Source organism: Mustela nivalis (assembly GCF_964662115.1).
Source record: "Mustela nivalis genome assembly, chromosome: 18".
Taxonomy (NCBI): domain Eukaryota; kingdom Metazoa; phylum Chordata; class Mammalia; order Carnivora; family Mustelidae; genus Mustela; species Mustela nivalis.
Window position 1 is genome coordinate 52,383,413 of NC_139037.1, and position 14,214 is coordinate 52,397,626.

At 43.1% G+C, this 14,214-nt stretch overlaps 1 protein-coding gene across 2 annotated transcripts in view; it reads left to right on the forward strand.

Moving 5' to 3' along the window:
* LOC309852747 (uncharacterized protein) overlaps positions 1-14,214 on the forward strand; it is a 187,156-nt gene that overhangs the window by 134,558 nt on the left and 38,384 nt on the right. Inside the window, exon 8 of one of the 2 annotated variants that reach the window (XM_082709961.1) lies at positions 13,573-13,651. In XM_082709961.1, coding sequence (XP_082566087.1) covers positions 13,622-13,651 — 30 coding nt within the window. In that variant the 5' untranslated portion in view covers positions 13,573-13,621. Of the gene's footprint in view, positions 1-13,553; positions 13,652-14,214 lie in introns of both variants that reach the window. The other variant, XM_082709962.1, reaches the window with a different exon arrangement.

A 14,214-nucleotide genomic window follows, 5' to 3' on the forward strand; every position in this document is an offset into this window, starting at 1 on the left:
GGTCCCCAGGGGCAGCATCAGCACTAACGAGGAACTTGTGAAAGATGCCAATTCCTGGACCCCATTCCAAACCAGCAGAATCACCGTTTCTTCTGTGGAACCTGGAACACCAAATGATTTCTCTGCACCTTAAAACGTGAAAGCACATCCCTGCTTATCAGCCTGGGTTTACAGTAAAGATCCCACGGATCTTTACTACAGTAAAGATCCCGCGTTTTAAGAACCACCATCACCTGTGCGCTCTGCCAGAGTCTGTGGGTTGGGGGAGAATGTCAGTGCTGCTTTAACTACGTGCTCCAGGTGATTCTCAGGGAGACCAGGGGAAGCACAAGGATTCGAAGGTGTATCTGTGAGAGCTGAGTCAGGCTTTCTGGTGAAGACAAGGTAACAGTCTGTTCGGTCTGCAGTTGAAAGGGGCAGGTCAGGGCAGCCCAGGCTCCCCGTGCTGTGGCAGGATTTGTGGCTGTCTGTGGGAGGCGAGGACATCTGAAACCGGGAAGGAGAAGCACACTTGTAAGTGTCCACTTAGCAGCTCGTATTTTCTGAATCCTTCCTCTGAGAGGTGGCCTTTTGTGCAGTTTGAGATCCTTCTGCCTCTGAGCTGATGATAGCGGGTAAAGAGGCTGCATTGAGGCATTTAAAACCAAACAGGTGTGATTTTTCTACCTAATATCATTTAAGAAACAAAGCTAGAACAGAAGGGAGAGGCAGAAATGGCTGCTTCTTGGTTAGATCTTGACTTAACCTAAGGGCTATGTCTTCATTTCTTTCTGAAAGGCCAGGTGTCAGAACTTGGAAGCATTCACTTCTCTAGTTCTGGTAGTCCTGCCGAGCTAATAGGTTTCGGACTATTTATCCTTTTTTCTTTTCTTTTTCTTTTTTTTTTTTTTTTAAGATTTTATTTATTTATCGGATTATTTATCCTTTTAAGGATAGTCAAAGTCGGGGTTGCCTGGGTTCCTCAGTGGGTTAAAGCCTCTGCCTTCGGCTCAGGTCATGATCCCAGGGTCCTGGGATCAAGCCCTGCATCGGGCTCTCTGCTCATTGGGGAGTCTGCTTCTCTTCCTCTCTCTGCCTGCCTCTCTGCCTACTTGTGATGTCTGTCTGTCAAATAAATAAAATCTTAAAAAAAAAAAAAAAAAGGATAGTCAGAGTCAGCCCTTCAGGATAGTCCTCTATTACATCCCTGGGGCCGTCCCTTCATTCTCCCTAACTGGGTTTTCTATGCAGTGTGAATTCCTATCATGCAGTCATGACCTGTAACTATTGAAAATATTCCCTCTGTGATGGATCAATATGGAGATGTGTTGATACCCAAGATTCTCTCTGGAGATAGTTTGGGTTTGGGGATCCCTAAAGGAGAAGAATATATAATATTGAGGTTCTATCTGGGTGAAGCCTGAGTCCTTGGAAACTAGATGAACATGAACCAATAAACCAGACAGTTACTGGGCCGAGATAAGTCAATGTTCTGAAAAGGAGAGTCTTGCTGTCTAGATTGCTTCAATGAAAGTCTTACTATTTAAAATATTTTAGGGGTGCCTGGGTGGCTCAGTGGGTTAAAGCCTCTGCCTTCAGCTCAGGTCATGATCTCAGGGTCCTGGGATTGAGCCCCACGTTGGGCTCTCTGCTCAGCAGGGAGCCTTCCTCCCTTCTCTCTCTCTGCCTGCCTTTCTGCCTCCTTGTGATCTCTGTCTAATAAATAAATAAAATCTTTTATTTTATTTATTTTATTTTTTTTTTAAAGATTTTATTTATTTATTTGACAGAGAGAGATCACAAGTAGGCAGAGAGGCAGGCAGAGAGAGAGGAGGAAGCAGGCTCCCTGCTGAGCAGAGAGCCCGATGCGGGGCTCGATCCCAGGACGCCGAGATCATGACCTGAGCCGAAGGCAGCGGCTTAACCCACTGAGCCACCCAGGCGCCCCTAAAATCTTTTAAAAAAATAAAATATTTTAAAGATTACAGGACATGGGAGCAATCTGTGGCTTGAAATTTTCAGAAAAATGCTATATTTTCATGAATGGAATAATATAAAGATTTGCTTTATTTTGGTAAGCGCATCCACAGTGATGAGTCCTTTGTGCTTCACGCCACTGAAATCAGTTTATCTCATTAGAGCTAATGTTAATTTTGTTCACTTGGTTCAGGATCTCTCTGCCAGATTCCCTTAGAAAATGAAGGGAATTGTCTACTGGAGATCCTAGTCTTTGCAAGTAAAGGTTCTAAATTATTCCTTAGTCTCATAACTTCCCATTTTATCCTGCATAGTATTACAGGCATTCTCTCCTTTATTACTTTTCTATTTTCAGGAAGAGGAAAGTAGCATAGTATAATTGCTTTATGTCCATGTTTTTTAAAAGTCTATCTTTTAACTCATTAGAAATGACAAATGACTTCATTTCAAGGAAACAGTCGGTCTTTCTGGGTGTAAGTGTAAGTAAGGAAGTATTCCTGATGTTTTGTCTTGACTTTTAACTTTCCCGTCTGCTGAGGTTATCCATAATGTTCACTCTAGATTACTGATAATTCTAGAAACTAAGTGGCATAGAATCTTAAAATCAGACATCGATTCCTTCCTTTTGATTCAGCAGTATTTGGAAGTGAACTGAACATTGAAAATGCTTAAGGAACTGAACATTGAAAATGCTTCCTAAGTGTTCTAAAGTGGCCATCAATAAGAGCATTTGGAGAAATAACTTTTTCTTTTCTTTTTAAGATTTTATTTATTTTTAAAGATTTCATGTATTTATTTGACAGAGAGAGAGAGGAGAGAGACATCGAGAGAGGGAACAGAAGTAGAGAGAGTGAGTGGGAGTGGGAGAGGGAGAAGCAGGCCTCCTGCAGAGCAGGGAGCCCAATGCAGGGCTTGATCCTTGGACCCTGGGACCATGATCTGAACTAAAGGCAGATGCTTGACTGCGCGACCCAGGCACCCCTCATTTTCTATATCCTTTTGTAATGTGCTCTCTTCTCTACCAAGCATAGTGCTGGATTTCAAATTGAAGACTCTCCAGCAAGAGTCATGTTTCCTTTTCTTATAAGTAGGTCTTGCTATATCTAGATTGTATTTGGTCTTTTTCTTTAGAAAGGAAAGAACCCTGGTATATGATGAGAAAGGAGACAGTAGTCACACACCAAGGTAGGTGGGAATGAATGAAGCAGATGACACGGATGAGGGTCAAAGGAGAAAACTTAGCCTTAAAATGTGATCTGGGGGGTACTGCGTGGCTCATTTGGTTGGGTGTCTGACTGTTGGTTTTGGCTCAGGTTATGATCTCAGCCCCACAATGGGCTCTGCCCTCAATCCTGAGGATTCTACTTCTCTCCCGCCTCTCCTCCCACTCGTACATTCTCTTTCTCTCAAACAAATACATAAATAAATCTTTTAAAAAAATAAAGTGTGTTTTGGGATGTTCTTCTTGAATGGAATGATCCTGGTAGACATGGTTTATTTCTCTGGTGGTCACATGGGGACATTTCCTGTCTAACTCTTCACATCTTCCTGTATCCTCTAAGGACTTACCTTCTGTTCTAGTGTCTTCCATGGCGTTCACAGTAAAATCCAAAACCCTCCCCATGCCAGTGAGGGTATATGTGATCTGATTGCTGTTTCATTGATTGTGGAGGCTTGTGAAAATCCATACACGTAGGGAGTTTCTAAGAGTTACCCAATGTCTTTTACTTCTCTCTCTGTGTGTCTCTCATTCTCTCTCTCTCTCTCTCTCTTTTTTTTTTTTTTTTTGGGTCCACTTGTCTCCTGCAGATACACACCACAAATTTTGGTACAACATTAGGAATGTGGGGTATACTGACCCTCCCCTATCCAAACTTACATAGAACAGCTCTCCCCATGGAGGCTTCCCCATGGATGAGACCTTGTGTGCTCTGTCCTCAGAAATGTAGCTGGGAGCCTCAGTGTTTACCTTGGCTTCACAATGGAGTGAGTTGAGCCATGTCATTAAGACCTAATAGATGCTAGGCCTTATCGAGGAGTAAGTGACAAAAGTTTTGGGTTTGGGATCCTGGAGATGACAGTTCTAAAATCCACACAGGGGATCCTTACAGGATGCCAAACCTGAGAATGAATTTTGCAAATACTGCTTTTCAAAATTTCGTGTATATATAGGGTTGCCTGGCTGGCTCAGTTTGCAGTACATGTGACTCTTGATTGTGGCGTCATGAGTTCAAGCCCCTTGCTGGGTACTGAGATTGCTTAGATAAATAAACTTAGGAAAATTTCATGTGTATACAAACCATTGGAGGTTCCCATTAAAAACAGATTCTCTGGGGGATGCCTGGGTGGCTCAGTTGGTTAAGCAGCTGCCTTCGGCTCAGGTCATGATCCCAGTGTCCTGGGATCGAGTCCCACATCGGGCTCCTTGCTTGGCAGGGAGCCTGCTTCTCCCTCTGCCTCTGCCTCTGCCTGCCTCTCTGTCTGCCTATGCTCGCTCGCTCTCTCTCCCTCTATCCCTGACAAATAAATAAATAAAATCTAAAAAAAACAACAACAACAAAACAGATTCTCTGGCCCCACACTCAGATATCACTACTTCCTAGGTCTGCATGAAGCCCATTAATTTGTGTGGGTTTTTTTTTAAAGATTTTATTTATTTACTTGACAGAGATCACAAGTAGGCAGAGAAGCAGGCAGAGAGGAGGAAGCAGGCTCCCTGCTGAGCAGAGAGCCCCCATGTCGGGCTCGATCCCAGGACCTTGGAATCATGAAGGCAGAGGCTTTAACCCACTGAGCCACCCAGGCGCCCCTTAATTTGTTTTTTTAACAACCACTGAGGTTGCTGTCGCCAGACATCATTACCAGTAGCACTGAGAAAGCAGAAGATCAAACCTGAATCCATTCTACCCAATCATCCTGTATCAACACAAATACTGCCATTCCCAGGGAAGACTGACATCTCCTGGAAACACGACACTCTCTGCTCATCCCCTGCAAGCTGGGAAGGGACTAGATAAGGCGCTGGTGTCTGAGCAAAGCTGTTTGGAATAAAGAGTACGTGCTCATGCATCAAAGGAATGTTTATTGAGCAGCTACTGCATGCTCCAGGTATAGGATGTCTGGGTGTGTAACTACCAGATGCACTGGGCCCAGGACACTGTACTGGGAATCTTACAGGCATTATGCATGTTAATCTTTCAAAATCCCTGGGAATTGGTCCTGTATGTTTATTTCTCCCATGAGGATGTGGATGCTGCGTGTGCCTCCCTGGAACTCTAGAGACTGTTTTTCCTTTTTCATGATCACTAATCTGAAAAGTAGTGTTGTCCATGATAGCACAAATATAGAGAGCGGGCTGGGAGAGAGAAAGGAAAGGTGACTAGAGCCTCTGTGTGAAATTTGATTCATCATTTGCATTTATATATTTGGTTCATTTTAATGTGTGGACTATGAGTGGACATCACAGGAATGGAGGGTGGGATGCCATTTTTCAACCAGACATGAAGCTGACTCCCAAAATTTTTAGTCCTTTACTCTGCTTTATCTGAGTCTGAGCCTCAGGAAAGTGTGAATGCCAGTTGGGGCCACCCAGGTGGGCCTGCCAGGAGCTGTTCCTGGAGTTGTTGAGAAGGGAGGCACAGGGACCGACAGTGGAGCGGTGGAGGGCAGTGTCGTGGCCTGAGGTCATTTTTGACAGAAACTGAACCGACAGTTCTGTGTTAGGCTCTGCAAAACCCCGTTTAGGTAAAAGTACTATTCCTGATGCGAATTCTGGGGCAGCTAAGGTTTGTGCTTATAGTGTTAGCCCCGAAGAATGAATCTGGAATCTAGGGTGTCAGCGGGTCTGCTGGAGAGGTGGCATTGGGGGAGCTTCGTGAGTTCACATCGCACTGGGTGATCCCCGATGTCCAGTTCCTTATCCCCGCTGCTCTGGGTCCCCCTGCCCTGCGTTCTCAGGGGGGCTCACCGCGTTCTCCGTGTGCGCATGTGCGAAGTTTGGCCACAGGGAAGGGAGAGGGCGTCGAACATTCTCGGTGTAATGTAACTGTCAGAGGGAGGATTGGTGTGCCCATAGACTTTGGTCCTGGCTTGCCAGAGGTGTGAAATGAGGTGTGTGGGCTTGGTTGAGTTGCGATTCCGGGGTGGTGCTTGAAGACCCCAGCTGGTGTGAGGACGGGACAACTACGGGTTTCCACCCAGAGAGAGGCTGTGTGCGCCACAAATCCTCTGTGCGCATGCGCAGCACTTTGTTTGGCAGCTCTGTCTGCGCAGGCGCTGAGGGAAGCCGTTACCGAGGGTGAAGTCTGGGGAAGTGAGGGCAGAATCTCATTGGTGTGTTGCGCGCATGTGCTAAAGTGGGCAGGGTGGGGCGGGGAAACCTGTCGCACTGAGTGATCTGCCCTCTTGCAACCGGGGCAAGGGGCTTAGGCCGCTTGGGAAACTGGTCAAAATCAAAGGTGGTAGTATGATCTGAAAAGATGAAGTAATGCACATTGAAATTTTCAAGTGTTTAATTGACAGTGTAATTTGTCTACTCAATTTGTTAGGTTCTGGGAACCGGGGTGGCTGTGTTGGTTAAGTCTCCTACCCGGTTTTGGCTCAGGTCATGATCTCAGGGTGGTGAGTTCAAGAGTGGCCTTGGGCTTCTGGCAGAGCTCTGCTGGTCGTCTGCTTGAGATTCCCTCTCACTGCCCTCTTCCCCTCCCCTTCTTAATTAATTAATTGAATCAAGAAAATGTAAATAAAAATATGAATATGCAAAAAATAAATAAAAACGTAAAAATCAATCTATCGTTAACAAAAAGATTAGTTAGGGATTTCCCACCTGTAGGAGCTACTAGTGAGGTTTTTATTGAGAGGATATGGAAGCAAAACAAGGTCAGTGTTTGTTTGGGTATGTCTTAGTAGTTGCCTTATTTTTGGAAAGCCTAGTTTACTGTAATTCTTTGTTTTTAAGTTCTTTTTTTTTTTTTTAAGATAAAGATTTTTAAAAATAAAAATTTTATTTACTTATTTGACCTACAGAGATCACAAGTAGGCAGAGAGGCAGGCAGAGAGAGGAGGAAGCAGGCTCCCCACTGAGCAGAGAGCTGGATCCAGGGCTGGATCCCAGGATCCAGGGATCATGACCTGAGCAGAAAGGCAGAGGCTTTAATCCATTGAGTCAGCCAAGGAGCCCCTCATTTTTTGTTTCCCCATTTCTATGCAGTGACTGTGAATTAAGTTGTGATTTGCTTAGAGAGGCTACTGAGTCATTAGAGCCACCTGAGTCAATGACTTCCCTGTTTAATTTCTTTAACAGTGGAAACACAGTTGATAGGATATTACTGATTTTTCTGCCTTTTTTGTTTTATCCATTTGCAAGGGTAGTTCAGCAATTATACACTCATTGTAAAAAGGCAATCATGATGGTGCAACAGTCTCAATCCAGGAACCCCCCAGTTAAGGCACATGTGTATAAATTAAAGATCCACATTTCATGACGTGTGATAACAGGAGAGTGATCCATTTAAGTATCTAAATGTATAAAAAAGGAGGTGTTTCAGCAAGGGTGTAGCATTGACAATTGCCACTAGATACGGTGTTTTAGGACTGCAGCAAATGTATTTCTACTGGTGGGAAAACACCACCTTTACATATACAGCATTGGTTGAGGAAAGCAAGTTGATTGACAGTGAGTTTGATCTGACAATATTTCTGTAAACATTAAAGCTAGTGCAAAATATTTTAGTTTGCATGCGTGTTACACAATTTCAAATGGAACTTCATGTACCCTCTGAAATTGCACAAGAACGAGGATACACCTCACACTGATGAGCAGTACATCAGAACATCCAGGTCTTACTGACTGGGGGCAATGAATGTGGACTTTTACTTTAATTTGTTTAAAATAAAAATGAATAAATAATTTTTTTAAAGATTTTATTTATTTACTTGATAGAGAGATCACAAGTAGGCAGAGAGGCAGGTAGAGAGAGAGAGAAGAGGAAGCAGGCTCCCTGCGGAGCAGACAGCCCGATGTGGGGTTCGATCCCAGGACCCTAGGATCATGACCTGAGCCGAAGGCAGAGGCCTTAACACACTGAGCCACCCAGGCACCCCTGAATAAATAATTTTTATTTATATTTAATGTTTTGCCTTTGTGTAGATGTTTTCCAACTTTACTATAACCAATTACCACATATTTAGGAGCTAAAAAAGAATGCTATTTATGTCTGACTTTCGGTGGGTTTGCTAAGTTTCTGTTTAGGATCTTATACGGTCAAAATCAAGGTTTCATAAGGCATGGGATTTTCTCTGCAGCCTCTAGTGGGGAATCTACTCCCAGGACCCTTTAGGTTCTTGACAGAATCTATCTTTAAAGACGAATTGGGTTTTCACATGGGGCTCAATTCTGTATTCGGATCCGTGGGTGAGTGCTTTGGAGTTCCTGGGTAAGTCCAGGTTGTCTTATTGAAACTAAAACAGGTTTAGGTAAACTGTGAGGATCTTCTCTAAAGTGTGCAGAAGAGGAATGCCTAGAGCGCCATGGGAAGTGCTTGTTCACAAGGGCATGGAGGAGTTTGTCTCAACTCTCAACAGTCCTTCTATATAATCTATACTATATCCATGTTGATGTCCCAGGGGTTTAAAGGGGAAGAAACCAATGCAACATACTGTTGGAAATATAACCACACGTTTTTTAAAGTCTGAGGCCATTGAGAAAATGGATTACTGGTTATATTACATCACCGTTATCAAATGGGTGGTAGATACTATCTGTTGTCTACATTCTGTTTTTTTTCTTTAAGATTTTATTTATTTATTTGACAGAGCAAGAGATCAACAAGTAGGCAGAGAGGCAGGCGGACGGGCAGGGGGGAGCCGGTTCCCTGCTGAGCAGAGAGCTCAACGCGGGGCTCGATCTCAGGACCCTGAGATCATGACCCAAGTCAAAGGCAGAGGCTTAACCCACTAAGCCACCCAAGTGTCCCTGTTGTCTACATTTTTAATTAAGGGGAGGTAGGTTAATATTGATGGCAGGATAATACATTATTCACTACCTATCAATATTAACACATTAAAAGCCAATATGTTCTATGGGGTGTCTGGGTGGTCCAGTCGTTAAGCATCTGCCTTCAGCTCAGGTCATGATCCCAGGGTGCTGGGATGAAGCTCCACATGAGTCTCCTTGCTTGGCGGGAAACCTGCTTCTTCCCGTAATACTCTGCCTGCTTGTGTTCCCTCCCTCTCTTGCTGTCTCTCCGTCTCTCTCTCTCTCTGTCAAATAAATAAATAAAATCCCTAAAAAAAAAAAAAAAAAAGATGTTCTATCATTAAAATGTATTAAGATCATTATAGACTGTGTTATGCATTTCAAATCTACTGTATAATTCTTGTTGAAAATACAGATTATAAGCATTTAAGAAGCATTCTTTTTCTGATATAATGTCCTAAGAGTCATAATTTCAATAATTTTCAGACCAGAAGTAATTATTAAGAAATGTTGATGTACAATCATATGTCCTGTTAGCAAAGTGTTAGCTATCCTCTACGGATATCTGGGAAGCCTTCTTCATTTCAGTCATATCAATTTATATTCTGTATATCTGCCTATTGCTTTTGTGAAAATGCATGAGTATTTTTTTAAAAAATATTTTACTTATTTATTTGAGAGGGAGAGAACCAGAGAAAGAGCACAAGAAGGGGAAGGTCAGAGGGAGAAACAGATTCTCCGCTGAGCTGGGAGCCCGATGCAGGGACTCAATCCCGAGACTCCAGGATCATGACCTTAGGCAGTCGCTTAACCAGCTGAGCCACCCAGGTGCCAATATATCAGTATTTTAATGGATTGCCACCACTTTTTCTTTGTTTTTGACCTAAGAGTTATTTTAATTCCAGTTAACATAAAATGTTATGTTAGTTTCAGCTGTGCAATACAGCGGTTAAACAATTCCATACATTACTCAGTAGTTATCACAAATGCAGTCCTTAATCATGTATTTAACCCTTCACCCCACCCCCCTTCCCTCTGGTAACTATCTTTTTTTTTTTTTCTATCCTTAAGAGTCTGTTTTGTGACTTGTCTCTCTCTTTACATTGTTCTCTCTCTGTTCCGTTGCTCTTCTTATTTTTCATTAAAGTAATATTCTAATGTGTTTTCTCTTTTGCTATTTTCTGTCCTATTGTCGAAATATGTGTAAGCATATTTACCCAGCCAACAGATCATACCGACTACTCAAAGCTAATTCACCACAGTGTCCCCTCTGGACTCTACAATAATGGCTTCTCTAAATAGTTACACGTGGGGACAGATAGGGACCAATTTCAATGCATGGGTAAGGACATCTCTACAACCTGTGTCACCTTGAAACCTTGAAAAAGTTATAGAATATGAGCCCTTCACCCTTCAACAACCTTAAATATTTAGACAGAAAATTGGTTGGGTATGAAATACTGAGGCACAGAAACAGAAAAATGTTCACTTTTAACCCAGAAGGTTGACCTATAGCCTGCATAGTTTTGGAAAGAATCAAATGTAGCTGATTGCTACATTCTTAAAGGGTCTCCTGACTGCCTGTCCATCTCACCCATAATTAATATTGAACTGAATGATAAGCACCAGAGAAATTTTGCTAAAGTAGTTATATGAGTAGAAATTCAAAGAAGCATTTATGATCTAATACTTCCTGCATGACCCTTACCCCAGACCACTAAGCATATAACCACCAGCTCTTTGCAACCAAAGTGTAGCTCTTTCTGCCCAGGGGTCCTGTCCCCCTGCTGCTTGAATAAACTTACTAAGTTTCATCTTAAACATCTCAAGAATTCTTTCCCACCGGATGTACTGAATAATAACACAATTTTGTTACCAAAAAAAAAAAAAAAAAAAAAAAAGATTGGCTGTGAGTTGTTCCAAAAGCTAACACTCAAGACGCAGTTTTGACTGGGAAGGAATGTGAGCTTTATTCAGGAGGACAACCACTTGGGAAGAAGGTGGAGTCTTGTCCAAAAACCAGCTCCATAGTTTCAGCCTGGTCCAAAGAGTTGAAAAGGAACTCAAGGCCAGTAATCAATAAAGAGGAGTGCGGTAGGGGCGCCTGGGTGGCTCAGTGGGTTAAAGCCTCTGCCTTCGGCTCGGGTCATGATCTCAGGGTCCTGGGATCGAGCCCCGCATCAGGCTCTCTGCTCAGCGGGGAGCCTGCTTCCCCCTCTCTCTCTGCCTGCCTCTCTGCCTACTTGTGATCTCTGTCTGTCAAATAAATAAATAAAATCTTTAAAAAAAAAAAAAAAAAAGAGGAGTGCGGTAATCTGTAACACTTCGTGCTTGCCTCTTCGTAGCCACAGACATTACTGAGGTGCTGGAGATTGTGTATTGATGCCCCAGGAGAGGGGTTGTGCAAGAGGGTTCCGATCCAAGTCTTTCTAGGAAACAAGGCACCAACGATCTCTAGATACACAAAGAGGTTTGGTTTATCAATCAGTGGGGCTAAAGGTGCGTGCTAAAATTTAAAGACTGCTAAGCTGGGCAAAGGGGCACTGGCTTGGGTTCTGTAATTTAAAAAAAGATCCTCTAGGTTTATTGTGTTGCTACAAATGGAAGGATTTCCTTCTTTTGTGAGGTTGATTGTATACCAAGAATAAATTAGATGGTGGAATTCTATCAGTAATATAGCTAATATCAGACTTTAACTTTTTATATTATAAAGAGTTGCCTGCTTGGTGTGGCAAACTGTTTTTTGATAAACATTTGCTCTTTCCTTTTTCTTGTGACTATGCTTACCCCTTCTGAAATTCTAAATCCCTACCCCTTCTTAAGTCACAGCAGCATGAAGCGTCAATTCCCTGTCTTTGAGCCTCGTATCTTTGAGGTTCCCCTAATTAAGAAATTATTATCATTTTTCTTTTGTGAATCTGTCTTACATCAGTTTAATTATTAGACTGGCCAAAGACTTGAGAACAGATGAAGAGGGATGGATTCCTTTCCCAACATTCATTCTGTTGTTGAAAACTGACATTCATGCTTCAGACCCAAAATATAATGTGAAGACAGAGTTGGGGATAAAAAGAAACAGCAGCTTTTTTGCTTTGCTCAGCAGACAAGGCTGCAGCAGGTCAGGGCCTTCAAAACTGCAAGCCCACCCAGGGGAAGGGGCTGGGGGGGGGGTTGTAGGGCAATACAGGATCTAGCCGGTTTCAACAGGAATTGTGTTTGTGCTTCCAGCCTTATTCACTGGGTTTTCAGAGTGGTCCTGGATTCCTGGGGGGCAGGGGGGGAAGAAGACGAAAAAAGGGGGAGGGGAAGCTTGCTGAAATGAAAAAGGATACTTAGTTTAATATCAAGCCTTGCTGACATTTTAATGCAGCTATTTTGGTTTTTGTTCAGCAGGATGCTTTTAAGTGGTTTCCCTTTGAGTCGCCAGAATAACTGTATTAAGACCACTTCATATTTTACAGGGAGGAATCACTCAATATTTTCTAGAAGGGCTAAAATCAAGGAAAAGGGTAACACCACATTTCTGAAATACTGAGAAATGCGAATTCTTTTCTATTGCTGATGGGAGTATAAAAACGACATTCACTTTGGGAAACTGTTTGGCAGATACTTAGGAAAATAAATATTTGCCTATTTAAGAAGAGCCTTGTACCATCCCAAAATTTGTGTTTTTGCCATAAGGATTATGTTATACTGGTTTTTTTGTTTGTTTGTTTTTGCTCTTTTTGTTTTTTGAGAGAGAATGTGTGACTGAGCTGGGGGTGACGGGGGAGGAGAGAAGAGGGAGAGAATCTTAAGCAGGCTCCTTGCTCCGCAGAGCCTGACCTCATGACCCTGAGATCATGACCTGAGCCGAAATCAAGTCTGACTCTCATCCAACTGAGCCACCCAGGCGCCACTAGGCTGTTATTTTAAAGAAACAGCAGACAAAGGAAAAGCTCTGAAACCCAGTATGTTGACTTTTGTAAGAGATATTTGCATTTATAAGGGAAAGCTCCATTTGTAAGGGTGTCTCCCTGTGCTGAGCAGAAAGACGGAGAATGTATAAATCTCCAGAAACTGGCCAGTGGAAAAGGCATGGGTTTAAATCTGGATAACAATTCTAGCCTTGGTTGCTGTCCTTTGCCTGGTCACCTCCCCCAAATGCTTCCCAATAGGATCACGTGTGGAGTTTCAAAACCGATCATTGCCGGTGCCCTCCTCCTCAGATTCTGCCTATTGGTGTGGGTGGAAAAGACAATGCTGTTATAATTAAGGACTGCAGGTGATCCACAGTGAGGCCAGGATTAAGCACGAGGGCTCCCCATTAATTTATGAGACTTGAGTAGAGTTTCTGGCTCACGGAGAGGTAACGGGGTCTCTGTTGCAGGAGTCTGGGAGGCTCAGGTCTGTGCAGCATGCAGTTCCTATGCTGAAGCTGAATTTGTGGGCATTGGTGGGAGGGGGGGGCCCCCTGAAAGCAGAGAAGGAAAAGTCAGGGATTGGTCTTCAAGTAGGAGCTCATAGTTTCTGAAAGGCTCTGACACAAAGGACTGGGAATTTGGGCCTTTTCTGCATTTCAAAGTCCTGCTGTCAGGCCGAGCAGTTTAGAGGTGCTGACGCACTGTTGGTGGCTTTAAAGGCATTTTCTCCTGATGCAGCTGTGATTTCTCCACGAATCTCTTCTGACAAAGAAATCTAGAGGACAACATGAAAGAAGAAGAAATGGCCCGTTCTCAGGTAAGCCTTGCGTCCCAAGTCAGATGGCGCGTCACTCTTTATCCCAAAATCCCGTTCATTTAGAAATTGCGAATATTGATTCCTCTAGTCACGTTGTTTCTGCTTTATGTGTTCCCCTAATTTTAAAACATTTTCAAAAATGACTCAAGGTTAAGTCTTTAGAAGACTTCCCCCCCTATATTCCAGAGCCTTCTCTCCCTTGTCTCCAACCTGTCTTTCAATAGTCTATCAACAATTGTCCCTTTGAATTAAAGTTCTGCAAATGCCATCAGTAGTCCCTTGGTGACAGACCCGCAGAGGACAGCACCGAGTCCCAGATTCCTGCTGCTGATCGGCTCCGGCCTTGGATATCAGTCAAGGAAAACATTTCTTGTTAGGTTCCATCTGGATTCTTTCTGAGCCCTGTGTAGACCAGGAGTAAGGAATTGCATGAACAAACACAATGGATTTGAAACCCAGAATAACTCAAGAAGTTTTAGAAAAAAAGAGGAGGATTGCTCTCTAGAATGTGAAAAAGATCCTCTATTTAAAGTTGCTAGATATTACAGGACATGGAAACTATG